The sequence below is a fragment of the Podarcis vaucheri genome (assembly GCF_965113315.1).
Source record: "Podarcis vaucheri genome assembly, chromosome: 2".
Classification (NCBI taxonomy): domain Eukaryota; kingdom Metazoa; phylum Chordata; class Lepidosauria; order Squamata; family Lacertidae; genus Podarcis; species Podarcis vaucheri.
In genome coordinates this window covers 27587552-27614253 of record NC_138760.1, presented here as the reverse complement: position 1 = coordinate 27614253, position 26702 = coordinate 27587552, and the positions used below count along the sequence as shown (strand labels likewise).

General features: G+C 41.8%; 1 protein-coding gene across 3 annotated transcripts in view; it reads left to right on the top strand.

Annotated features, from left to right (window-relative positions):
- Positions 1 to 26702, top strand: part of PRKCA (protein kinase C alpha) — a 193245-nt gene that overhangs the window by 77919 nt on the left and 88624 nt on the right. For all 3 annotated transcript variants that reach the window (XM_082212493.1, XM_082212492.1, XM_082212494.1), the window contains exon 3: positions 5866 to 5948. In XM_082212493.1, coding sequence (XP_082068619.1) covers positions 5866 to 5948 — 83 coding nt within the window. The remainder of the gene's footprint in view (positions 1 to 5865; positions 5949 to 26702) is intronic.

Here is a 26702-nt window from a genome sequence, read left to right as displayed (position 1 = left end):
AGTAATACAGTGGTACCCCGGGTTACATACGCTTCAGGTTACACACTCCGCTAACCCAAAAATAGTGCTTCAGGTTAAGAACTTTGCTTCAGGATAAGAACAGAAATCAGGCTTTGGTGGTGCAGCGGCAGCAGGAGGCCCCATTAGCTAAAGTGGTGCTTCAGGTTAAGAACAGTTTCAGGTTAAGAACAGACCTCTGGAACGAATTAAGTACTTAACCCGAGGTACCACTGTAATACTGTTAATTACAATTAAGATTAATAAAGGATTACACCACTATTACTACTGCTACCTGTGCTCATTAAATCAGAATGTATTTTCCCCTCGTGTATACATCTGTTCCTGAAATCTACTGTTAGGGTTGTATCCAGAGCTTCCCCTTCCTCTCTCCCGCAGCCCCTTGTGCACCCTCAAAAATCTTCTGCAGAGGTTTGATGGAACCTCTGTAGCAGATTTTGTGGGAGCAGGAGGAATAGAGGAAGGATAAGACCCATTGTGCAAGCAGATCATCACCCATTTCAGCTTTGGACACAACCCTTAGTTATAATGCATGGATCCTTTTAAAGCAGTTTAAATGAAACGGAATATATTAGGTAGTAGAAGCTTTCAAGATACTTGACGCTCTTTGACAATGTGCCATTTTAATTGGCGAAATAATGTACTAATGCTGTAAGCAGACTCCCTGTTTGGCTTCGGGGCAATTCGTATAACCTTTTCGAGTTCACATGACCTAGGATAGCTCAGCTGGTAGAGCATGGGACTCTTAATTTCAGGGTTGTGGGTTTGAGTCCCACGTCGGGCAAATGATGTCTGCCTTGCAGACTAGATTACCCTAGTGGTCCCTTCCAACTCTACAATTCTATGAGTCTCTAGACTTTCCCTCCAGTGTCCTTTATTATTACTTATTATTTATTAAATTTCTATGCAGCCCATCATCAGAGGATCTCAGGGTTGTTTACAACATAAGAAACACAAAAATACATACCATAGTAACCAATGAAAACAGAACCCCCCTATAGTTTAAAAAGCTATAGATTGTTTAATTAACTAAAGGCCTGGGAGAAGACGAGTGTCTTTTTACAGCTTACTGGTTGGATACTGCATGGGGGTATGGATAACTGTGGAGTCACACAGTGTGGTCAGGTGTTCTTGTTGCTGTGAGAACATTTGTTATCCCTGTCCATATCCCTACCAGTGTTTGCCTTGTGCTTGTGTTTTTCATCCCTGCTGTTTTCTCTGTAGAATACAATATTTCGACCTCCCTCGGGGTGGCTTTACATATGCTTTTGACAAGGACGGATGCCTTCTGAAGAGTGACACAATCCACTAGAGATCCAAGGAAACAAAACATGAATTGCTGATACATGAATTTCATCTTGTTGAATAGGGTTTTTTTTGTTTTGTTTTTTGATAGAGCAAGAATTTAAGAGTGGCTTTGGAATTCTTGTAGCTTCTTTCAAAGATACAGCTCTATTATATTTTAGAGTTCAGTGGATATTGAAAGGCTGGCTGAAAACTGTCAAGCAAGCAGGACACTGAATTCAAATCAGCTATAATGCTTTTAATTGTGCAGGCTTGCACTAATGAGTCAGTTTCAGCAATGCCTACCTCACAAACTTATTGTGAACAGAAAACGGTATAACTACAGTGGTACCTCTGGTTACGTACTTAATTCGTTCCGGAGGTCCATTCTTAACCTGAAACTGTTCTTAACCTGAAGCACCACTTTAGCTAATGGGGTCTCCCGCTGCTGCCATGCCACCGCCGCACAATTTCTGTTCTCACCCTGAAGCAAAGTTCTTAACCCAAGGTACTATTTCTGGGTTAGCAGAGTATGTAACCTGAAGCGTACGTAACCCGAGGTACCACTGTACATGTATGTAGCCCTCGGTTTTTTGGAGGAGTGGTAGGATATAAATGAGATAATATAGACGGGCGGCTGTGCATATTCACATCAGTATAGCTGATTTCATCAGTAAGGTTATATCTGCGCTGCCAAATTGACCGTGCACACTAGTTAATTGGTCTCTCTCCGTTGACTTAATGTTGAATCCTGCACTCAATTGATCATAAGAGGGTCATTGGAGAGCCATCGTTTTCATTAGCTATCTCACTTCGTAAAGGAAGTGGCATTTTGAATTATGCATTTGAAAAGTGAGTTTAAGAAACAAAGCCGTTAATTGATTGACTTGACATTTATATAGGTTCCAATACTGATACGGAAGGCAGGGAAAAGAAGTATGGTAGTGATCAGTAGTGATTTCAGCCTGCTTTAAAAGCCCCCCCCCCGTCACCATTCACAACACTTTCCCACATGAAACATTGAGATAATCAAAGGTTTTTGAGACTGTGCATTTGCGTTTTTTCTTTTGGCTTCCTTAGGAAACAGTCTTTCAGTGCTGGCATCGTACCTTAGTTGTCTCATGTGTTCTTCTACTAGTTTTATACAGATGTGGTTGGAGCACCATTCCTGAGTGTTGGCTGAGAAAGAGGTTTTTAAAGGATCATATTTCAACAACCTGGAATGCGTGTGATTGTATTGCAGCTTTCTGATTGAAGATGCTTGTCCCTATTTCTAGTAAAGTCTAAATCAGGCTTCCTCAGCCTCAGTCCTCTAGATGTTTTTGGCCTACAGCTTCCATGATCCCTAACTAGCAGGACCAGTGGTCAGGGACGATGGGAATTGTAGTCTCAAAACACCTGGAGGGCTGAGGTTGAGGAAGCCTGCTCTAAATCCTTCCAACATCAGAATTCACAAAATAATGCCCAGACTCTTCGTTTTCCTCCTCTCAAATAAGGACACCCTTCCTCATAGATCAGAGGTGGCTTACCTGTCACCCTCCATATTTTGAAGGACTCTAACTCCCATCAATGGGACACGTGTGGCGCTGTAGGTTAAACCACAGAGCCTAGGACTTGCTGATCAGAAGGTCAGCGGTTCGAATCCCCGCAATGGGGTGAGCTCCCATTGCTCGGTCCCTGCTCCTGCCAACCTAGCAGTTCGAAAGCACGTCAAAGTGCAAGTAGATAAATAGGTACTGCTCCAGCGGGAAGGTAAACGGCATTTCCGTGTGCTGCTCTAGTTTGCCAGAAGCGGCTTAGTCATGCTGGCCACATGACCCGGAAGCTGTCTGCGGACAAACGCCAGCTCCCTCGGCCTATAGAGCGAGATGAGTGCGCAACCCCAGAGTCGGTCACGACTGGACCTAATGGTCAGGGGCCCCTTTACCTTTACTTAACTCCCATCAACCTCATCTGGCATAATCAGCTGTCAGGTTCGATAGGCGTTGGAAGAGAGCAACATCTGGCTGGCAAAAGGTCTGCTGCCTAGATTCTCACTTCATCTTTCAGGAAGTCATTATCATCAAAAGCATATTTTTTAAAAAAGAAAAATATGGAGAGAAATGAGATGAGAGAGATTCATAAGCAGTAACCCAGGAGCTGTTTTTGCTCTGACCCCCATCCACATTGTGCAGGGTGTTCCTTGTAGTACATTTCCCCCCCTTGGTACATTAAGTCACCATATATTTCAGCTGTAAAGGTGACCTTGAATGTTAAAATGACATTAGGCCAATTCTTAAATAGGAAAGTATTTTTTGCATTTCTAGGAAGGTGCTAACTTTATATGGAATCTTAAGTTGCAATCCTGTGCAGTTAAGCTGAGACAAGGGATGCTTTCTGCATGCCTGAATTGAGTCCTGATTCGAAAGCTCATAGAAATGACTCATGCAGAATGCAACATGTGGCCCCAGAAACTGTAATTGTGCCGCATCTTTGAATTGGGAGTGATTGAGCAACCAAAATCTGATGCAGTGCACCTCCAATTGAATCCGATTGAAAAGGAAGTATAAGACCAGACCAAAGAGTCTATCAGCATAATCTCAGAAGACAACTTTTCCCATGGTCTCCCAAGAACCTTATTTGTTTGTTGTGATGCACTAGCCATTTATTTTATGTCACAGTTCAGATTTAGAATTAATGTAGATATAACAGTCGCTGCAACAGGGCTCCATAGGCCAAGGCTGACCTTAAGTCTTTAGCTAGAGCAATGAACTTATGAACTGAACTGTTTTACAATCCACCATCTTGTTCTGACAGGTGTCTATGGGAAGCCTGTAAGCATGACTTGAGTGCAACAGCACACTCTTCCCTCCTGTGGTTTCAGATGACTGGTATTTAGAAGCTTACTACCCCTGACAGAAGGGACGCAGGTGGTGCTGTGGGTTAAACCACAGAGCGTAGGACTTGCTGATCAGAAGGTTGGCGGTTCGAATCCCCGTGACGGGGTGAGCTCCCGTTGCTCGGTCCCTGCTCCTGCCAACCTAGCAGTTTGGAAGCACGTCAAAGTGCAAGTAGATAAATAGGTACCACTCCAGCAGGAAGGTAAACGGTGTTTCTGTGCACTGCTCTGGTTTGCCAGAAGCAGCTTAGTCATGCTGGCCACATGACCCGGAAGCTGTATGCCGGCTCCCTTGGCCAATAAAGCGAGATGAGCGCCGCAACCCCAGAGTTGGTCATGACTGGACCTAGTGGTCAGGGGTCCCTTTACCTTTACCCCTGACAGTGTTATAGAGAACGTAGCCATCAGGATTAGGAGCCACTGATGGCCTTTTGATGATGGTTTTCTACATAAGTAAAGGTAAAGGTACCCCTGCCTGTACGGGCCAGTCTTGACAGACTCTAGGGTTGTGCGCTCATCTCACTTAAGATGCCGGGAGCCAGCGCTGTCCGCAGACACTTCCAGGTCACGTGGCCAGCGTGACGAAGCTGCTCTGGTGAACCGGCACCAGAGCAGTGCACAGAAACGCCGTTTACCTTCCCGCTATAAAGCGGTACCTATTTATCTACTTGCACTTAGGGGTGCTTTCGAACTGCTAGGTGGGCAGGAGCTGGAACCGAACGACAGGAGCTCACCCCGACGCGGGGATTTGAACCGCCAGCCTTCTGATCGGCAAGTCCTAGGCGCTGAGGTTTTACCCACAGTGCGACCCGCGTCCCAGTTTTCTACATGCTAAGCAACTAATACCCAAGGTTAACATTTGGCCATGTTGCCTTTCTAGCATCATAACAGCAATGTTTTTCAATAGTTAGATATGCACCGATAGTATGTTAACACGTTATTCAATTACTCTTAAGGATAGAGCCCACCCTAACTTAAGGTTTTGCAGAACACATCCTGATGTCTGTATTTTGCGAATGTAATTTTATCAATTACACATCATTGGCAAGAGCATTGGAGAATTGCCAGTAATTTATTTTTGTCTATATTGCCTTTTTACCAAAGTACACAAGATGGCTTCCAACTTGCACAGAGCAATGTATAAAGTCCTGCTAAAACAATAAAGCACAGCTAAAGTAACTAAGTAGTGTATACTTTTATAGATGTAGCAAAATTGTATCAGAAATAAAAATTCTCCAAAAAAAACCCCCTATCAAATAAATGCTTCTTTTTCATCCTCTGTTGAAGAATGTGGGATACTGTTGCCTGCATGAAAAGTGGTAACTGTAAAATCTCAGGCAAAATAACAATGGGGAATTACTCTGTCTTGTATCTTAATGGGCTGAAGAGTTAAATGTTTTGGAGTCCTTTGGTTGTTTGTTTTGACCACAGCTTATGTTAAAAACAACAACGAGCAAAATTAAATATACTGTCATTTTACAATATGTGGACATCATGTGTTAGAAGCAATTGCCTGTGCTGAAAGAATGCTGTGTTTCTTGAAGACTTGAGAATTAATTTTTCCATGATTTGAGTGTCTATCAACACTATTCAAAAGGTTGTTTATTTCAATTCACTTCAGTAGATTGGCAGTAAACTTGTTAACAAATCTGCAATTGCTTGAATGTTTTTTCTTCTTTTCCTAGTTTGCTGCTTTGTGGTTCACAAGAGGTGCCATGAATTTGTTACCTTTTCTTGTCCTGGGGCAGACAAGGGGCCGGACACGGATGTAAGTACATTGTACTTTGCTCTCTGATCTCTGTTGATTCATTGCTCTGTTGATGTGTTTTGTTGATTCACGGATGGTAGATATGGACAGCTTAGAGGTTAGTTAATATATTCTTTAATAGATTGTGCTTATTAAGTTTCTTCGGTCACAGTCTGTCTTCTCCATGATCACAGGCAATTGCAACGATGAAGCCAATGAGAGAAAAATAAGAGAAAAGCAGAGTTATGAAGCAAAAAAATAAAATGGAAGGAGAGAATATATGAAAGACAACATAAATTATAAAGTCACTTTTATTAATATTGAGAGCAAGTTATAGCCAGCTGTTAGCCATGTCAAACTTCCAACTGCTGCACTATTGCATATTTCCAATAATGTGTAACACTATATTCTTCATTCATTCTGAGCCCACTATTTTTACTATTATTATTTAGTCAGTCACCGACTTCAGGTAGACACTGTAGTGTTCATTGATTTCACAATTTTGTTTTTCAGTGGGGAATAGAAGGTTGATTAACCTCTGTACATCTGACTCTGGAGCTTGCACAACAATTTCGATAGCCTATCTGTTAGAGTAAATGTTTTTGACCTGGGGCGTTTGGGCTTTTCAATCCAGATTTCAGTTCTGCTTGCATTCAATCCTAGATCTGTTCCATCCTGTTTTCTACAAAAAAATTAAACAATACACAATTATTATTATTATTATTATTATTATTATTATTATTAAGAAATACACAAGTATTATACACACTTCTGTACACACTTTGTCTGTGTCTTATCTATCTTATCTTTTTGTCTAAGTCTTGGAACTTAGGTCAGTTTGTTTTAAAAAGTGGACTGAATTTTTCATCCCTAGCTTGTAGCATGGGTTGACACCTCCTTAGGACCAAAATCAACTTTGCCTGATTCATGCTGCAGAATGGAGGGTTGCCTATGTAAATATCCCCCCACCTAACAATAGCTTCTGGAGAACAACCAATTAGCATGTCAGAGAGGGGAGCTGTATATTCTTTTCCTGTTTGTATGGCGCATTTTTGTGCAATAGCATTCATATATACCAGGGGTCTGCAACCTTTAAGACAAAAAGAGCCACTTGGACCCGTTTCCGAAGAAAAAAAACCTGGGAGCCGCAAAACCATTGCAACATTTAAAACAAATATAACACTGCATATATTGTTTCTTACCTTAATGTCCGATCTGACAGCGGGCGGGAAGGTGACGTCAGGACAGTGCGTGACTAACGCACACACCGCCCCCATGCGACATCACAGCCAGTACAGCGCCCGCCACAGTGGGGAGTGTTGGGGCGCACAATGCGCCTCCTCCCCTCGCTAGTATCTGCCCCGGAGCCGCGGCAAAGGTGTAAAAGAGCCACATGCGGCTCCGGAGCCGCGGGTTGCAGACCCCTGATATATACAATCTCACCTGTCCAATTGCTGGTAGAAGTGCTGGTGTCTCAAAAAATAATAATTCATGGCTTGATTCCTTTGCACATACAAACTGGCAGTGTGTTTCCTTGCTATGGAACCATTGTGGTAGGGACCATTTTGTTTTGCCTGTCTGGATTGGATTGCATCGTTCGAGTGTCTTTGATAATCACATGTTCCTAGAGAACTGAGGTTCCTCTGTGTGTTTTGTAATTACTTTTTATTTTATTTTATGTAAACAAAGTGCAGACATATATTTGATTTCAAAATGAAGACAGGCTAAGGAAGGGACAACAATTTGCTGCTCACAATGATATCCATTGAAGATTATCTAATGCTGAGATCTTCTTTTTAAAATACCCTAGTAGTGTTAATTGTTTCATTACTTTCTGACTTTTATTTTATTTTATTTTTTGCTTTCCTTCTAAGGAGTCCTGAGAATTTACTGGAAAGGCTTGCTGAAAATAATCTCTAATAATTGAATAGATGTGTGGCTTCTAAAGTTGTTTTCAAACTGCATCTCCTCACTCGGCAATACGCTTTTGAAACATTAGAGTTTCAAAAGCAGTTTAAAATAATGTGAGGACTGCTATATCGACACCTATCTCAAGAGGCCCTCTGAATCATGGCTAAAGAGATTTTGGTATTCTGATATATTTTTCTGGGATGACTTTATAAAGCTCCCTTGTGTGAATGAGTTCAAATGGTAACAAAAAGACCTAAAATTAAGCACATTATTTTATATTTTCTGTTCAGAAGTGCCTTTTGGCAAGTAGTTTCATTACAGGACACTCTTTGTAGAAGTTACAAAGATAATCTTAGATACATTTGTTGAAATTAAAATGCCATGGAAAAGGAGGGTGGATGGATGTATACGACATATATAATTTTAGCTCAGCTGCAGTTAGTAGAATGACTCCAATCTCCTCAGCAATTCATTACTGTAGTCTTCAAGTTGTGAATTGGATCAACTGATTACCTCCCATTGTAAGGGATGCTATGTTCTATATAATTCTGTCCTAAGAAATGGTATTTATAACTGAAAGACACATTTAAAACTGATCATTTCAATCCCCTTCAACAGACTTCTGATGAACAAAGACTAGAAAGAACCATTTGCCCTTTGGAAATTAGAGAGACTAGCTATTTCTCAACTTTTTAAAATAAATAAATGGAAATGACTCTATTTCAGAGTCATTTCAGAGGAGTATAGCTATGTATAACTAGAACTCTTCATACTCTTGGAGATAATGTTGGCTTGCCAGGTTTTCTCTCCAGTTCTTGAACACCCTTATCTTTTGTCACCAGTTTTTCAGCTGAAAACGAGCAGGGACAGTTCTTTCATGCCAGTAGCTGGATGGTTGGCATGTGAAATGCAACGTTGGAATGGATGCAACACCGGTACATTCCTTCCAACATTTTCCCATCCCCAGGAAGTGTATATTTCATATGCACGGCATATCAAATATACATCACATATGCATATGTTTACAGTTTTCACTGCTCTCATTTTGGTTCTCAGAATTTAAGGAATGCATGGGAACTGTGTGCTACTGGCTTGTCATGCCTATTTACATGTAACAATAATAATTATCTCCAAGTAAACTACACTAAGTATGCTTTATTAGATTTAGCTTCCTTAACCAAATACTTCACTTCAAACACTTTTGAAATATTGTAAAATTAGCACTGTTGTTTAGTCGTTTAGTCGTATCCGACTCTTCGTGACCCCATGGACCAGAGCACGCCAGGCACTCCGGTCTTCCACTGCCTCCTGCAGTTTGGTCAAACTCATGCTGGTAGCTTCAAGAACACTGTCCAACCATCTCGTCCTCTGCTGTCCCCTTCTCCTTGTGCCCTCCATCTTTCCCAACATCAGGGTCTTTTAAAATTAGCACTGTATACTTCTTTAAAAGTTTCATTCTTTAAATGTAATATAAAACCAGATCTCCATATAGGGCAACAAAAATGTTTCTTGAAATTCCCCCCAGAAAACTTAAGTTACAAGTGGTGTGGCAAGTCATTAGCTTCCCTCACGGTTGCAGCAGATTCAGTGATGTCACACATCTTGAGGTAGCTTCTGTCACAGTTGCAAGAGATTCACTTATGTCACAAATCTTGTTTCTTAGAGGGTTGTGATGGCGTGTTGAAGATGACTACAACCACAAGGAAAGCTTTCACAAGTGACTTACCTCCACATAGTTCCATTTCAAGTGCATATTTCCATATTCATATTTTCCATCAAGAATTGGCCCTGATGGGAATTCTTTCATGGACCAGTTCATGTCTCATAAGCGTTGTTTCGAAATCATAGCCACATCTTTCCCCTTTGACATTTTAAATTAGTAGTTCTGTATGCAAACTCTTTCTAGTTTTAAAGTTGGGGCTTTGCAAAGTGACTCTAAAATTTGCCTCAGTTCCTTTTTAAGTAGCATTTAAAGCATTAGTTGTTGTTGTTCCATTAAGTTATAAAAGGCATCGTGCAGTTGATTAACTTTATAGCTGATTAAAGAGGTGGGGGGGAATCTTGAATGTACCTTCATGTGAGCCACACTACAATCTGCTGTAGTCCTAGATTGTAGAGAATTTTTTTATTTCCTGTGCTAAAACATATTGTCAGGTCTGTAGGGGGGTTGCTTGCAAGTAAACAGCCAGGACTCTGACCTGTCTTTTCCAGGTTTTATTTAGTGCAACTATCTACAGTTCAGAGTTCCAAAGTTCATGACTCAGTCACTCACAGATTCCGAGAGTGGTTTCTTCCTGCCCCCCCCCCCAGCATAAGAATGTCAACACCCCCAGTCTCCTCCTCCTTTCCTTACATTTGACTCCCTGGCAAAAACTAGGCGACGGAAGCTGCACGTCTGTTTCCCTATCAGCCTGCCTGGGAGCTGTGCTCAGGCTCGCAGTAACCTCTGTGAGCCTTTGCCTCCCTTTGCCCCTCCTTTTCCCCTGTTTCGCCGGAGTCTTCACTCTCACCAGTCCCCGATGAGGTGTTTGTTGTTGTTGTTTAGTAGTTTAGTTGTGTCCGACTCTTCATGACCCCATGGACCAGAGCACGCCAGGCACTCCTGTCTTCCACTGCCTCCCGCAGGTTGGTCAAACTCATGCTGGTAGCTTTGAGAACACTGTCCAACCATCTCGTCCTCTTTCGTCCCCTTCTCCTTGTGCCCTCCATCTTTCCCAACATCAGGGTCTTTTCCAGGGAGTCTTCTCTTCTCATGAGGTGGCGAAAGTTTTGGAGCCTCAGCTTCACAATCTGTCCTTCCAGTGAGCACTCAGGGCGGATTTCCTTCAGAATGGATAGCTTTGATCTTCTTGCAGTCCATGGGACCCTCAAGAGTCTCCTCCAACACCATAATTCAAAAGCATCAATTCTTTGGCGATCAGCCTTTTTTATGGTCCAGCTCTCACTTCCATACATCACTACTGGGGAAACCATAGCTTTAACTATACGGACCTTTGTTGGCAAGGTGATGTCTCTTACTGCTCAGCAAAGTCGGAGGCTCCCTGTACGCTTCTGCCTCCCTCCCCCCTTTTGATGGCAGTACCCTGACACATCTCAACAGATCATCTTGTATACTAATGTCATATGAGTATTTGTGCATATATTTAGCACTGTATACATAAGGACTATGACTAGATACAATTTATATGGAATTCCTAGAATATCAGTTGTTGGCTTTCTTGAATCCAGCTGAAGATCAAATGGAAATTTTGCAACTGTGGAATGAGCCCAGGGGTTGCATACCCCTTTCCCTGTCCTTCTCAGGTACAGCCATGAGGAAGAGACTGGAAGCTTCCACTTTTGGTTTCAGTTAACCACAATTTAGTATTGCATATGCAATTAGTGTTAAAGTTTGTTGAAACAAGCCTGTTTCTTAACCCGTGGTTTGAAGTTGGCTTTTTCCAAAGAAAGCATTGTTAAGATAAGTCAGAGTTTACTTGGTTCATCAAATAGAGCAAATGTGATTAATCAAATGCTGTTTCACACTCTTTTTCGGGGTGTGTGTACAAATTAACCCTAGACTTGCTTAGGCTTTTTTCTGTCATGATAAACAATGCATTGCAGCCTGACAGGTTCAGAAACTGTTAGTTTTCCCTTCAAGGCACTTGTACAAACGCGAGTTATATGATTTATACAGCCAAATATTTTAATGTCACTTTATTTCTGTACCGTACAATAAGAATAAATGAAGGGTAAAGAGCTGGGAACAACTGCTTTTACTTCAGCAAAATTTGTGACTTTGTGGTAAATGGAAAATGCACTTATTTATGTATGCTAATTTATGCATGAATTTGTTTCTGGGTACCATCAACATTAAAGAGAATAGAATTTCTGTGCCTATTTCCCTGCACCAGCCTCAGCACTAGCTCATACTTTCTAATGGATCCCTTTGGGGGTTGGAGAGTATATATTTTAAGGAACATGGGATCAAATGTGAAATTCAAAATTACTGTTAGCTACCAGCAACACTTGGGGTTAAATACACACACACACACACACACTGCTTGCAACATGGTTATATAACATGGTTTTAGGATATAACATGGTTTTAGGACTCTGAGGACACATGGCAACTTGTGGAAAGATGCATTTGTTTAAAAACCGAATGTTTAATGTAATTAAACAGACATTTGGTGCTTATGTTGTGGTGGAGGGGGGATCATTGAATGTTTGTCGCTCCTTGTGAAAACAATGAAATACTTTGAAGTGGGAAAGGAGTAGTCTAAACTGTGTGGGAGGGTCTACTTGGTTATTTCAGTACTGTATATGGATTTCTGGATTCTATACACTCCGAACCAATAAAATATGTCTATATCTACACACACACACATACAGAGAGAGGGGGGGGGGGGAGGGAGAGAAGTTTCCAGAAAAGGAGAGGTATGAGGGACATTTTGTAAGATGTTCATCCTTCATTTTTTTCTGTGAGAGAATGCACATACTGGTTTCTAGTGAATGGAAACTCACTTAAAATAATGCTGGACAAGTGAGATCTGCCCATTAGGAAAGCTGTCTCTAATAAGTCATTTTTAGTGGGAAGCTTTCCAAACTCTGTTGAAATTCAACTGTAACAGTAAGCCTGTGGGAATTGAACTGTAAAAAGTTACAAGGATCAACAGGCAATAAGAATTCATACACATCTTGCATTTGCCTGGGCATTTTTACAAAAGAATTATTAGTTTCATCCTAGGCACCAGAAAAATATGCCATATTAAAGTCAGAAACCTTTGCTAAACTGTCCTTAATATTAATGGAACAGTCTAGTATCCATGCAGTCATCCTGCCTACTTGTCTTCAGAAACATGCTGACATTTTATGGCATTGGGGTCTCCTTTTGGAAAGGAACAAATCTAAAAGTCCTTTCACACATAACTAGTTCCACAATTCTTTGGGTCTTGTCTCTTAATTCCATGGGAATGATAAATCCATGTAAGAATATGCACCATTATTTGTTTCCAGTATTGCCTCTTATATTTGTCATAGGAAGTTGCCGTTAGTCAAAACAACAAATCAATACTATACCATACATTTGCATTTTGACCTGTATGAACATGATTGCCTGTTATTGTATCCAAAAATCTAAATCAGGGGTGGTCAACACGGTGCCCTCCTGTTTCTATTGGACTACAGCTCTCATCATCTTCAACCAGATTGGCCCGTGGTTCAGGATAATGGGAGCTGTAATTCAACATGTGACGGGCGTTGTGATAGTTACCCCTATCTAAATGTGACCTGCTTTCATTGAGTGCAGATATTTTCAGTGCAGCATAGAAGCAAGAACTTCTATCAAGTTACACACATGGTTGTCTTAGTAAAGGTATTGAGAGAAAGCACTTAGCAAAGGCATGCTTAAGCTTCACGGCAATGAAGAATGCTTAATTGTATGCTAGAAATACATCCCAGTGTCAGGAGGGATATTTCTTCATAGTACACTGCTGTGAAAAAGAAAACTCATCCTGACATTGGAACACAGTCTAGCATACAATTAAGTATTCTTAAATCCCACTAATTTCTGAAAGATTTCAGTACACCTAATTATGAGGTGGATTGGCCCTATAATCAGTTGGAGGTAAGGGCAATGTAGACTGTGGAGCCCTTAATAGTGTAACTGAGTAAGTGTAATCCTCCTAGAGGAAATATAGCTAGTGGGTGTTGTTTTTTTATTAGCAGTGCAAAATACTTTTAGGAACTCTTCAGGAGAGTTCTGGCCACTTCACTATAACTGCTAACATTATTTGTCATTTATAGTTTTCAGTGTGTAAAAAAAACTACAGTGTTGGGAATACATCTTGATTTGCAGGGTGATATAGTGGTTAGGGTACTGGTTTAAAGGTGGGGTGATTGGGGCTCACATCTCGTCAGCCTTTAAGCTTACTGTAGATCAGAGTTTCCCAAACTTGGGTCTCCAATTGTTTTTGGACTACAGTTCCCATCATCCCTGAACGCTGCTAGCTAGGGATGATGGGAGTTGTAGTCCAAAAACAGCTGGAGACCCAAGTTTGGGAAACATTGCTACAGATGATGTTCAGCTAAGTCCTTTGGTCTGTCACAGGACTGTTGAGGGGATGAAAGTGGCAGAGAGGGGAAAGCATGATAATCTCATGAGGTTCTTGGTGGAAGGGCAGAGGGCTTCCTCAAAGCTGAGGAAATCTGAAGAGAGTTTTAACATCACTTCTGCTACTTCAGTTGGGTGTCTAAATATTTGTGTAAGTAGTAGAACAAGAATGTGTTAAGGCATGAAACACAGCTGCATTAAAAACCAGCAGTAAGAAATTTAAAACTGTAGAAATCAAGTATAAAATGTATACCTCTCCTTTCATCTGCAGATACCTATACTGTATTGAATCAAAGTCCTTCCATGTTTTCAGTGTCCAGCCAAGTTGGAACTTTATAGTGTTTGAGTTATAGCTTATTTTCATTGTTGAAAATATAAGACTATTGAGTTTCTTCCCAGCAGAAGTTGGAGAGGACAGGTTTCTCCTCCTATGACTTGATATTGTGTAACCATTTTATACTTTCCCACAAAGAGTAAATGTTCAAAATACATTGGGCATTTGTGGAAACACAAAATTAGTTTTTCAATAAATATTCAATAAATAAATAATTCTCCCCCTTTTATCATTTTTCCGCTATGTAGTACAGCCCCCGTGTCTGCAGTCTGTGGGTTTATGTGAAATTATGTGGCTTCCCCAAACCACTGAGAACCAGGCTAAGTTTATGTAAACAAACTTGAAATAAACATATATCATAGAAGAGGGAAAGAGACACATAAAATTCCTTTCACATGAATCCTGTTCTTATACTGATGCCGTTAAACGTGTCAGATTTTAATGTAGTGGGCGTCTTGTGACACATGAACAAATCTTCCAGATTAAAACAAGCCCACTAAATCAAGATTTGGCGGTAATGATATGTTGAAGTGAATGAAATATGTTCTAAATATTTTTGCAGGGGTCCAAATTTTAAAACTGTATTCTGCATACCAATTTTGGCTCATTGATTCCTGTACCAACTGAAATGGGCTACGAAGAAAGGGGAGAAAGAAGAAGCTTTAAATATTGGAGGATTCCATAAACCTATTTATAAAACAACAGTTATGCCTTCTTCCTGTTGCGTGCCACGATTGCATGGCTCCAATATCTATAATTTAATTTCAACCCTCTCTTTATTTTCCCAGGAAGCAATCTTAATTTAGGATAATCCCAGATTTAAATGTGATTGAAATGTATGATCTGTTAAATTGGAGTGTAGGCGTTTTCTACTGGTCTTTAAAATTCATGATTTGTATTTGCACTTCTGAATGTATTTTCTACGCACCTCTTGCCCCCTGCCCCAAACACTCCATGCCCTATAGATTTATTTGTACACAAAAAATATTGGAATAAAATTGTGGTTCAGTTAGTGATAACTGGCAGTCATGTAAACAATGGCTGTGATGAAGATAGGAAACATTTTTTCGGCAGGAAACATATTCTCATGATTTAAGGTAAAGGTAAAGGGACCCCTGACCATTAGGTCTAGTCGTGGCTGACTCTGGGGTTGCCGTGTTCATCTCGCTATATTGGCTGAGGGAGCCGGTGTACAGCTTTCAGGTCATGTGGCCAACATGACTAAGCCGCTTCTTAGAGCAGTGCACGGAAATGCCATTTACCTTCCCACCAGAGCGGTACCTATTTATCTACTTGTACTTTGATGTGCTTTCAAACTGCTACGTTGGCAGGAGCAGGGACTGAGCAACGGGAGCTCACCCCGTCGCGGGGATTCGAACAGCCGACATTCTGATCCTAGGCTCCACCCGCGTCCCATATACTCATGATTTAGCCATAGGATAATTGAACCTATGGAAGGGTAATGGGATGAAGCTAGCTTGGCCTGATGCTTCCCCATCCCCAGTCTTTATTCTCAGTGTAAGGAGAGCAATGGGCTCTGTATCCCTATAGTTGTACATGTGTTCACAAACCCAAATGTTCCTGAATGTGCATTCAAGTCTTGCATGCCTACCACCCTTTCTCACTTTACACTGACTTCACGGATGATGAATGTAGCACCAATGAACACATGCAGGTTGGAGGTCAACGCAGGGGCAGCAGTCCTCCTCTCTTTGACATGCTCATTGTGCATTTGACTGGATCGTGAGAAGAGGGCATCAGCTGTATCTGTCAGCTGGCCCGTGGGCCACCTATTTCTAAACAAGGTTATGCATAGGATTGAATTCAGTTTGGTAGTGCCCAGTATTTTTCCAAAATGACAAATACAGTAGTACCTTGGGTTAAGTACTTAATTTGTTCTGGAGGTCCGTTCTTAACCTGAAACTGTTCTTAACCTGAAGCACCACTTTAGCTAATGGGGGCCTCCTGTTGCCGCCACCCCGATGGAGCATGATTTCTGTTCTCATCCTGAAGCAAAGTTCTTAACCCGAGGTACTATTTCTGGGTTAGAGGAGTCTGTAACCTGAAGCGTATGTAACCTGAAGCGTATGTAACCCAAGATACCACTGTATGTCAGAGAGAGGGCTGAGTGGGCCTGTTGGGGTGCAGGAGTTCCATAGATTGGGCACAGCCACTAAGAAGGTCAGCACCACAGATTTCTCATGGGTTTCTGTCTGATCCTTGTCACTCTCCCTAGCCTGTGCCCTTCACTTTCCTGGCTTCGCCCTGTCCTCAAACACTTTTTCCTGCCTGAACTGAGTTTTTCAACTGTGGTTATGCTTCTTAGAATCATAGAGTTATAGAGTTGGAAGGGACCCCCTCCGCCAACCTCCTGCAATTGTTTGCCTGGATGGGGAGCTATGTAGGTATATGTAGAAACATGACATGCACATGGCTGAAATGAAGTCTTCTACTGTACAAAGCGGAGAGTTGCAGCTACCCTTCTGCCTTCATTTGCCTCTGGCCACCATCACCACTAGCATGCAGTTCCTGGAAGGCTGCCTATTACAGTGTATAATTTTAGGGTTGAAAAAAGGCTCCTCAGGTCCTGCTCCAGAGGCTGTGGAAACCCTTCATGATTCAGTGGCAGCAAGGGAATGAAATCAGTGCATCCTCCAAAAACCCACAGAGGTAATAAGAGTTCAGGCTTCAATGCAAGAACTACCGTATTTTTCGCCCCATAGGGCGCACCGGCCCATAGGGCGCACCTAGTTTTTTGGGGGGGAAATAAAGGGGGAAAAAATTTTCCCCAGGCACGGGGCTGGGGCAGGGGAAGCCCGAGCTTCCCCCGACCCCCGACCCCAGCCCCCAGAACAGGCAGCTTTCCGCAAGCTGTGGGAGCCCGGCGCGAAGTCGCGCCAGGCTCCCACGGCTCGCGGAGAGCTGCATGAAGCTCGAAGCCTGGGGCGCTCCCCCACTTCCCGCAGAAGCCGTGCACTCTTTAAAGGGGCTGCACGGCTTCTACTGGCTTTTCTAGGAGATGGGGGATTCCCCCACCTCCCGCAGAAGCCCACAGAAGCCCCGTGCTCTTAAAGGGTGCGTGGCTCCTGTGGGCTTTTCTACGAGGTGGGAGAAGGGACTGATGCGGCCAGTCAGTCCCTTCTCCTTCCTGGGGAAAAGCCCGCAAGAGCCGCACGGAGCTTGTGTGCGGCTCTTGGGGGCTTTTCCTGCCTGCCTCCCCCCCTGCATTCGCCCCATAGGACGCACACACATTTCCCCTTCATTTTTGGAGGGGAAAAAGTGCGTCCTATAGGGTGAAAAATACGGTAAATCTTCCACAAGGATCTCTTGAATTTCTCATGCTTTACATCTTCTAAAGTCAATAATTGTATTACACATTTCTGAAGGGAGTGAGTCAGAGGAAATATTTGTCATTCATTTACTTATTTAGATATTCAGATTAGACAATAATCTTTGTACTAAACTAGGAATTATAAAAGCAGAATAACATGCTGATCCATGCTAAGCTTTATGTGTGGGTACAATGAGCAGTTCATATCCCCCCCCATTAATCCTTATTGAAGCATTAATTTGAATTAGTTATGTTTAATTTATTTCTACTTTGCTATAAATGCCCTAAAACTAAACAATCTCACCCACCATCTTTAATATAGGCTTGCCCAAAGACCCTAATGAACCCATTCATATGTCATGAATTTTAATACACCGCAGAGAGCTATGGTACTGTGTTTGTTCAGGACACCTATCTAAAACGTCTGGAATGCAATGTTTAGGGAGTAAGCCCTCTCCAAATGCAAATGACTAAGAGGGAATTAACTATGGAGTTAGGGCAGCCTTTTCCCTCTCTGCTCCCTGGCTCTGTTCTGCTGGATGACACAATGTTGTCAGCACAGTGAAGCTGTCCCACCAGCAGATTTACCAAGATACACAGAAACACGGTGTGCATAATTTAAGAAACTTTAATTTGGTAGCAGATTGCCCTTGTAAAGTATTCAGGAGGGAGAAACAGATGGAAGTGAGTACTCTTCAAGAAAATGGTTTTTGTTGAGATAGAAAACTGGGCAATTTATAGGTTAACTCTTGAAGATTATCTCATATAGAAAGAGGAGGCAGAGGAGTGACTTGTTGAGTTGGCAATGAGCGCAAGGCAGGTGCACAGTAATGCTTTAGCGCTGGGGAGATAGTGAATGCTGGCAAGCGGTAAATAGGGAAAGGATAAATTCCTCTATGATCTGTCTGAAAATACACCAAAGACAGAGGGAGCAAAGGCCCTTAGGGTTGAATAATTTGAAAACAAAGCAGGAGGAGCCAGCATTCCTGGGCCCAAGGCAAGTAGCTACTGTGTAAGAATATCTGGATGAAGGAATGCAGGGAATGAAGATTGAAGTTGCAAGAGTCAGCGTGCCCCAGCAAGACTGTTATGCTCATGGGGTATATCAGGGATCTTGAATGAAGGTGGTTGTGTTTCAGTGCTAATGGGAAAGTCACACAAGAACTCAGGGCTCCACGTATCCAGTTGATGTGATATAAGCCCCCTTCATGCATTAAATGCATGGAGGAATCACGCAACTAACTGCAGGGTTGAGCTAGACGTTTCTGAAAGAGAAAATGCAAAATTCCAAGGAGAAAGATCTATCAGTCTAACATACAGGCTATCCTAAATTCTGTCCAGCATGATTTTCAAAAGGATGTGCTTTGTTTATGAGTGCAGACTGTTCCTTAGAGAGCCAGTGTGGTGTAGTGGTTAAGAGCGGTGGACTTGTAATCTGGTGAACCAGGTTCGATTCTCCCCTCCTCCACATGCAGCTGCTGGGTGACCTTGGGCTAGTCACACTTCTCTGAAGTCTCTCAGCCCCATCACCTCACAGAGTGTTTGTTGTGGGGGAGGAAGGGAAAGGAGAATGTTAGCCGCTTTGAGACTCCTTAGGGTAGTGATAAAGCAGGATATCAAATCCAAACTCTTCTTAGAATTCTGATTTAGCTTCAAGGCCATTTCTCACTCAAATATACCTCATTATAATAAGCTAAACATTGTGATCGGGTATTCAGTTACTTCTTTGCCTTAGAAATTCAGAGTATGGCAACGGAAACCCGGGGTTATTAATCTCAGTGAACTAGGGAAAATAGTGTCCTGTACAGTATTTGGATTGGAATTCTTGTAACAAAGATGTGTTTTCTAAGAAAATAGAGGGAACAAAGGGATCAGCAGCCATGCAAAAATAGATTTTGGCTGAACGTGAACATCACCTTTCAAGAAAGATCCCTAAAAGTGCCAGAACTATAATTAACTCCAGATGTGACTATACAATTGTATGGGACCTTCAGTTGCTCTGAGATGCTACAGATGCTGCAGCTGTATTCAGTGAGTTTAAATCTGTGTTTGTGTGGGAAGGGAAATGCCCCTTTTGGTAAATTAAGGATGGTATTTTTAAAAAGTAAGCTCTTTTTTGGCAGGGGGTGCTGCCGGTCCTCTGTCTGGTGTGAAGTAAAAGTTAACAGACTTTATAACAGAAACAGAAATAAAATATCATCTATACTAGTAACTGAGTGTATACTCAGTTACTAGTATACAGTGGTGCCCCGCAAGACGAATGCCTCGCAAGACGAAAAACCCGCTAGACGAAAGGGTTTTCCGTTTTTCAATGCGCTTCGCAAGATGAATTTCCCTATGGGCTTGCTTCGCAAAACGAAAAAGTCTTGCGAGTCTTGTGATTTCCCCCCCTTCCCCCCTTTTTCTAAGCCGCTAAGCCGCTAATAGCCTTTTAGCCGCTAAGACGCTAAGCCTTTAATAGCCGCTAAGCCTTTAATAGCTGCTAAACCGCTAATAGCACTAATCCGCTAAGCCGCTAATAGGGTTGCTTCGCAAGATGAAAAAACCGCTAGACGAAGAGACTCGCGGAACGGATTAATTTTGTCTTGCGAGGCACCACTGTAGTTGAAAAGTTGGTTTTTGCAGTTTGAATTAATTTTAAGCCCCTAGTAACTGTCTTGCTGATCGATGATCGGTTCAGATCGATGTTTACCTAATCCAGGAGTCACCAGTCTTTTTGGGTTAGTGGGCCCATTTTGGAATTTATTTGTGGTTACTGTTTTTCTTAAAATACTTACTGTGTTTTTCCGTGTATAACATGCACCCATGAATAAGTCAACCCCTATCGAGCCAATCGCTCTACAGCCTGCCCACGACTGCAAATAACACACATTGCCGCGGCCACCAATCGTCTGCACACTCGCTACAAAAGGCTCACCACAAGAACGCTCGCTACAAGAGCATTCAACACAACCACACCAGATTGCACGTATGCCTTGTCACTGCTGTAATTGACAGCCCAATTGCCACAGCCAATCGTCAGCTGTCCTTGCCGCAGCAGTCAATCACACGCCCAATCGCTGCTGCCGATCTCCTACTGGATGCTGCCACCAATCGCCTGTCTCCCCCCTCCCCCCACTGTCCGTGTATAAGAAGACCCACAGTTTTTGCCTATTATTTCTAAGGAAAAAATAGCAGCTTATACACTGAAAAATATGGTGTATCTCGCTTTATAGCCATAAGAGAAAGTAGAAAAAGTGTTGTGAGAGTCAACTGCTAAATGGCTGCAGAACACTAAATGGCTGCTTTGGAGCTATGGCTTAACACTTCTCAAATAACAAAAAAAGAGACAGGACCACAAAATGGTGCTAGCGTTCCATTTGGGGGGGGGAAGGATCTACTTACCTACTACTCACTCACAGAGAGAGAAGTTATTTGCAGCTTTTTGTTTAGAATGGAAGGGAGAATAGTTAACCACTCCTGGCAATCCGTGAAATGTGGCCATGTTTAATGGGGTGTGTTCAGCTTCAGAGGTCCCAAGCCAGGACAAGTGGGAGTAGATAATGGTAGCATGTTCTGTAGATGCTTGTAGATGATGCAGAAAAAGATATTTGCAGCCAATGTTTTGCTCTCCATCTTGAAGCATGGGCTAATAGTTTGCAGTTTGTCATTTCCGCTGTATAAGCTACCTTTTGACCTTGAGACCGTCTTACTATGTATACTTTAAAAAACAACAACAACTGGCATTATAACTTAAATGGAATACCTCTTCAGCACTGTTGTGTTAATAAATGTTGAACCCTTACAATAATTTAAGAAAAATGTGCATTTAAATTTATCATTCCACATCAAAATTAAGGTGAAAAAGAGCCCTTTAATGTTCAAGATAGGAAAGCATGCACACTCCTTTCTGCTAACCGTACAGTGTTTTATCTCTCCTGAATCTCTGCCTATGTCATGCTGTTGTTGCCAAGGAAACTGATCTGTGACAAGCTTTATTATGCAGTATAACAGACTTCCTGAGATGGAGAAATCTTTCAGATCCTAATACTGCTAGCAGAGCTTCCTATAGAGACCCCACACCCTCCAGATAAGCCCTCTAAAACTTTTGCCTAATGGTTCTTGTTAGGGCAGTCTAGCACCCTTGTCGACATATGAGGTTGTTATAGTCCATTGACACCTTTAGTATCTACACCATTAATAAGTATGACTTACGTTCTCATACTACCGACCGAGTAGTATGGAATTGGAAAAAAACAGTTTGATATAGTTTGAATATTCCACACACTTTTTTCTTCTTCCAATTTTACTGGAAAAAACCAGCTTTGGGGGAAAACGGAAAAAAACCCGGGTTTCCCCCCAATTTTTCCAGGCCTTCCTATCTCTAGTCCCTATTGAAATTCATTTTGTTAGCTTGGGCCCCATTGTCCAATCTGTTAAAGTTACTCTGAATACTGATTCTGTGTCATCTGCTAATTTGATGAGCATCCCCTCAATTCCTTCATTCAAGTCATTTATAAAGACGTTGAACAACAATGAACCCAGGACAGAACCCTGCAACACCTCACTTGTCACTTTCCCCCAGGATGACAAGGAACCATTAATGAGTACTCTTTTGGTACTCAAATCCACCTAACAGTTACCTCTTTCAAGCCACATTTTACCAGCTTCGTCGTGAGAATATCACGGGGGACTTTGTCAAAAGCCCTAATGAAATCAAGATATACTATGTCCACAGCATTCCCCTGATCCACCAAACTTGTAACTCCATCAAAAAAAGAAAGAAATGAGATTTCTCTAGCCTGATGAATTCTTCTATGTGAACTTTTAGCTCACTTTTATTTTCAGCTATTGTGTGCCTTTTTCTCTTAGGAGGGTGCTGAATTGTTCTGACATTCTAAGATCCTGTAATATCTTGTATTTATCCAATCATCTGCATTTGTTGTTGTTTTCTCTTCTTGAGAAAGTGATTCTTAGAACTTAGTTTGTGTTTCCTTGTCATTTGGATTCATTCATATTTATACTGTGTTCATTCTATATTATCCTTTGATGCCCTTGTATTCTTCTGCGTGTTCTCTACCACTGCGATACATTCCCTTCCCTGTACAGATACCATTCTACAATAACGAATTGGCTAAAAATGCCATGTGGAGTGTCTCTTTTAATGTGTGGGTACTTAATAACTGAACATAATCAATATTTGACTCTGTTGCCATCCTGACTTGTTAAAATGATACCAAGGAAAGAAAGAAAAGCAAGAATTAGCCATATTGCAACAGATACAGTGGAACCTTGGTTTTCGAATGTAATCCATTCCAGAAGTCCATTCGACCTTCAAAATGTTCGAAAACAAAGGATCAAAGGGCTGTCAGCAAGTTCAGTGGTGGAAATTGAGAAACATGCCTCGAAAGCCATTTGACTTCCAAGGCGCGTTCAGAAATGGAAGCATTCACTTCCAGGTTTTCAGCGTTCAGCTTACAAAACGTTCGGCAGCTGAGACGTTTGAAAACCAAAGTTTGATGGTATAGGAGGGAAATATCAACGTCAACGAAAATTAATTTATTTTTTAAACTTACCGTACTTTGCATCTGACCTTTTACTTAAAGGGGCCAGGGTGGCAAAAACTTCTGTGATTAAAAATAAAACCATTAGAAATAAATAAATGAAAATGAAAACATTTTAAAACTGTTAAAAATATAAAAAAAAACAATTCAAGACAACAGAATATTCAAAACAAGTTAGGGAAAAAAATAAGATTAAAGCTGACAATAAGCAGGTATACAACTTCAGCTCAAGATGTTAGAGGGGGAAAGGGCTTGTTGGCACACTTTTTATTGTTGCCTGGACTTTGTTCCTTGTAAAACCACTTCAACCTTCTCCTTCAAAGAAGGAGTTGGCATCATAAATCATGTGCCAGGAAAAGTTTGTTGATCTGTTTATACACTCTTCTGTCCGGGTCATGATTATATTGAGAAAGAAATGGAGATAAAAGGAACAATTTGATTAGTTATGCTCCTCAACTTTATGTGAGAGGTCCTTTAGAAAGGATAAGGAAACTTTTATCATATCACTACATATCAAGCATCTGCAATAAACTGAACTCTTACAGTTGCCTTGACTGTTGAGCAAGAAAGGGGAAGCAGCTGTAAAAACAGTTCTAGGTCACTTAGGGATTTCCTTAAGAATGAAGCTTGAACCACTGCCAACAATAATCTCTAAGATTAAAGACGAGTCAAGATAGCATCTATTTGCTTGAATTTTTTTTTTTTATATTAAAAGCCACTTCCTGTACTTGGCCAAACTAATTTTGGTTGGAAATTGCCTTTTGTATTTTTATACTGTAAGCTGCCCTGTGATCCTCGGTTGAAGGGCGCTGTAGAAATTTAATAAATAAATAGTAAAACTTACGTTGTTTATTCAAATAGTGAAGTGACCCTGAAATAGAAGAATGAAACCACGTGGATGAGGAGAATGGAAGAACTATAGGCACACAAGGCTTTGGCTTCCTTTGCTTTCTGATTCTCTGGAGCAGCAGCTGTGCATGTCCAGATTTAACTTTTCACCAGTTGATAGGATATGAAAATGGAAGGGAGAAAAGATACCAGTATTTATGATACTCATTTATCATACTCATTTCCCGTTAAACACAAGGAAGGCTCCGGTCCTCCTTTTCTTGCATGTACACCCCATTTTCTTTCTTCATCATCACCATCATTTATATTTGTATGCCACCTTTCCACAGTTAAAACAATGCCACATGATAAAATTCCCTTTAGGGATGGTGCTGGTTTGAAAATAATTATTACTGGTGATAATAGCACAATCACATCTTTCACAACAGCAGCTTCTTAATCCACATAGAAAAACTGCAAACAAAGGTTAAGCAATTTGCAGTTTGTTGTACTTATTCCTCTTCATTTTGATTTTGATCTGAGGAGATTGAAGAATCCAAAGGGATGTGTGTGTGCTTTATTCTAAATTTTGCAGTTTTAATCGTTGGCCATAAGTGGCCTTATAAGAGTGACATACAGTATTGCTCACATGGAACCCTAAATTTGAGCAATCTTTTGGAACATTGAGGATAGGAGATGACATTACCCTACAAGAGCCTTTTCATCTGATGATATTAAGGCATATTTCATAAGTGATTTTATTACCTGAAACAAAAGCTGTTGACTTTCTAAAACGTGTTGCTCACTAGTTTTCACCTTCACAGACATTATTTACAGTAAAATGTCTTGTATTCTTACTAAGATCTGTGCCTAGTTACACTGGAATGCATTTGATAGACTGATGGTTTAAATATTTTTCAGGTTGTGACACCACTGGTAGTATAATGCTGTCTGTAAATTAAGGTTGCTAAGAATGAGAATCTGTCTAGTTGTGTTCTATTAGCTCCTGTCTGAAACATTTGGAGAAATATAGCACACGCAAACCTGATTTTTTAAAGGTATATGATTACTGAATTGTACTTCAGGTTACCACTTTCCATGTTGCGTTCAGAGTCTTCATTTTCTTAATTATTTAATTCATTCATATACCATATTTTAGGGACGCGGGTGGCGCTGTGGGTTAAAGCCTCAGCGCCTAGGGCTTGCCGATCGAAAGGTCGGCGGTTCGAATCCCCGCGGTGGGGTGCGCTCCCGCTGCTCGGTCCCAGCGCCTGCCAACCTAGCAGTTCGAAAGCACCCCCGGGGGCAAGTAGATAAATAGGTACCGCTTACCAGCGGGAAGGTAAACGGCGTTCCGTGTGCGGCTCTGGCTCGCCAGAGCAGCGTTGTCACGCTGGCCACGTGACCCGGAAGTGTCTTCGGACAGCGCTGGCCCCCGGCCAATAGATGTGAGATGGGCGCACAAACCCCGGAGTCTGTCAAGACTGGCCCGTTCGGGCAGGGGTACCTTTACCTTTTTATACCATATTTTATCTAAAAATAAGGTCAAAGCAGTTCACAATACAAGAGATGGAAGATAGTGGCAGACCTTCACGGATTATGTTAATTGTGAATGTGTGCAAAATTCTTAACCCAGGAGAAACCCCTCCATGTTTCAAGGTAAAGCCACCTGCTTAAGGCAGCATCAGGGAGGATGTGTATGCAAGTCCCTGAATGTTTATGTGATCACCCATATCTCCAGTACAGTGCTTCCTTGTCAGACAAGGTGCCCCCATGCCAATAATTCTCAATAGCCTGCTTCACATATAACACAAAACCATTGTTTGTTTGATCATCCAAACCCTTCCCTGCAGCTTATCTATGGTTTGTTTACTGCCAACAAAGCATGATCTGAAGCTGTGTTTTGTTGACTTACAAATTTTGATTTGTTTTTAACTATGACTTGGTGTTATGTGTGAACCAGCCACCCTTCCTTAGCAATGATTTGTTTGGCCATCCTACCCCAGATGCTTATCAAGCTGCAAAGGCATCGTGCAAGGTGGAAAACAAAACCAAGCTGTGAAAAAAAGAAGCCATGGTTGGTAGCCATGGTTGTCTGTGAGACAACTTGTGTTTTGTTAAACATAAAAAGGTAAAGGGACCCCTGACCATTTGGTCCAGTCGTGACCGACCCTGGGGTTGCGGTGCTCATCTCATTTTATTGGCCGAGGGAGCCGGTGTACAGCTTCCAGGTCATGTGGCCAGCATGCCTAAGCCACTTCTGGCGAACCAGAGCAGCACACGGAAACGCCATTTACCTTCCCGCCTATTTATCTACTTTCACTTTAACGAGCTTTCGAACTCCTAGGTTGGCAGGAGCTGGGACTGAACAACGGGAGTTCACCCCGTCGTAGGGATTCGAACCGCCGACCTTCTGATCAGCAAGTCCTAGGCTCTGTGGTTTAACCCACAGCGCCACCCGCATCCCATGTTTGTTAAACATAAACATAGTAGACCTTTAAACAATCCACTGCTTAGGGTTGGGTGCAAACCTAAATCTGGAAATGAATAAAGAACTGGACGGCCATCTCACAAGAAACTTTGTGCTAAACCAAATCCTACATTCATATCCTGGATGTAGTGTCTGCCAGCACTTGAGACCATGCTTGGTTTACTTGTCTACAGTTTCACCAAGAAGTACACATTGCCAATGAAATGTCTGCTTGAAATGCATTGATACGGGCAAACAACAGCA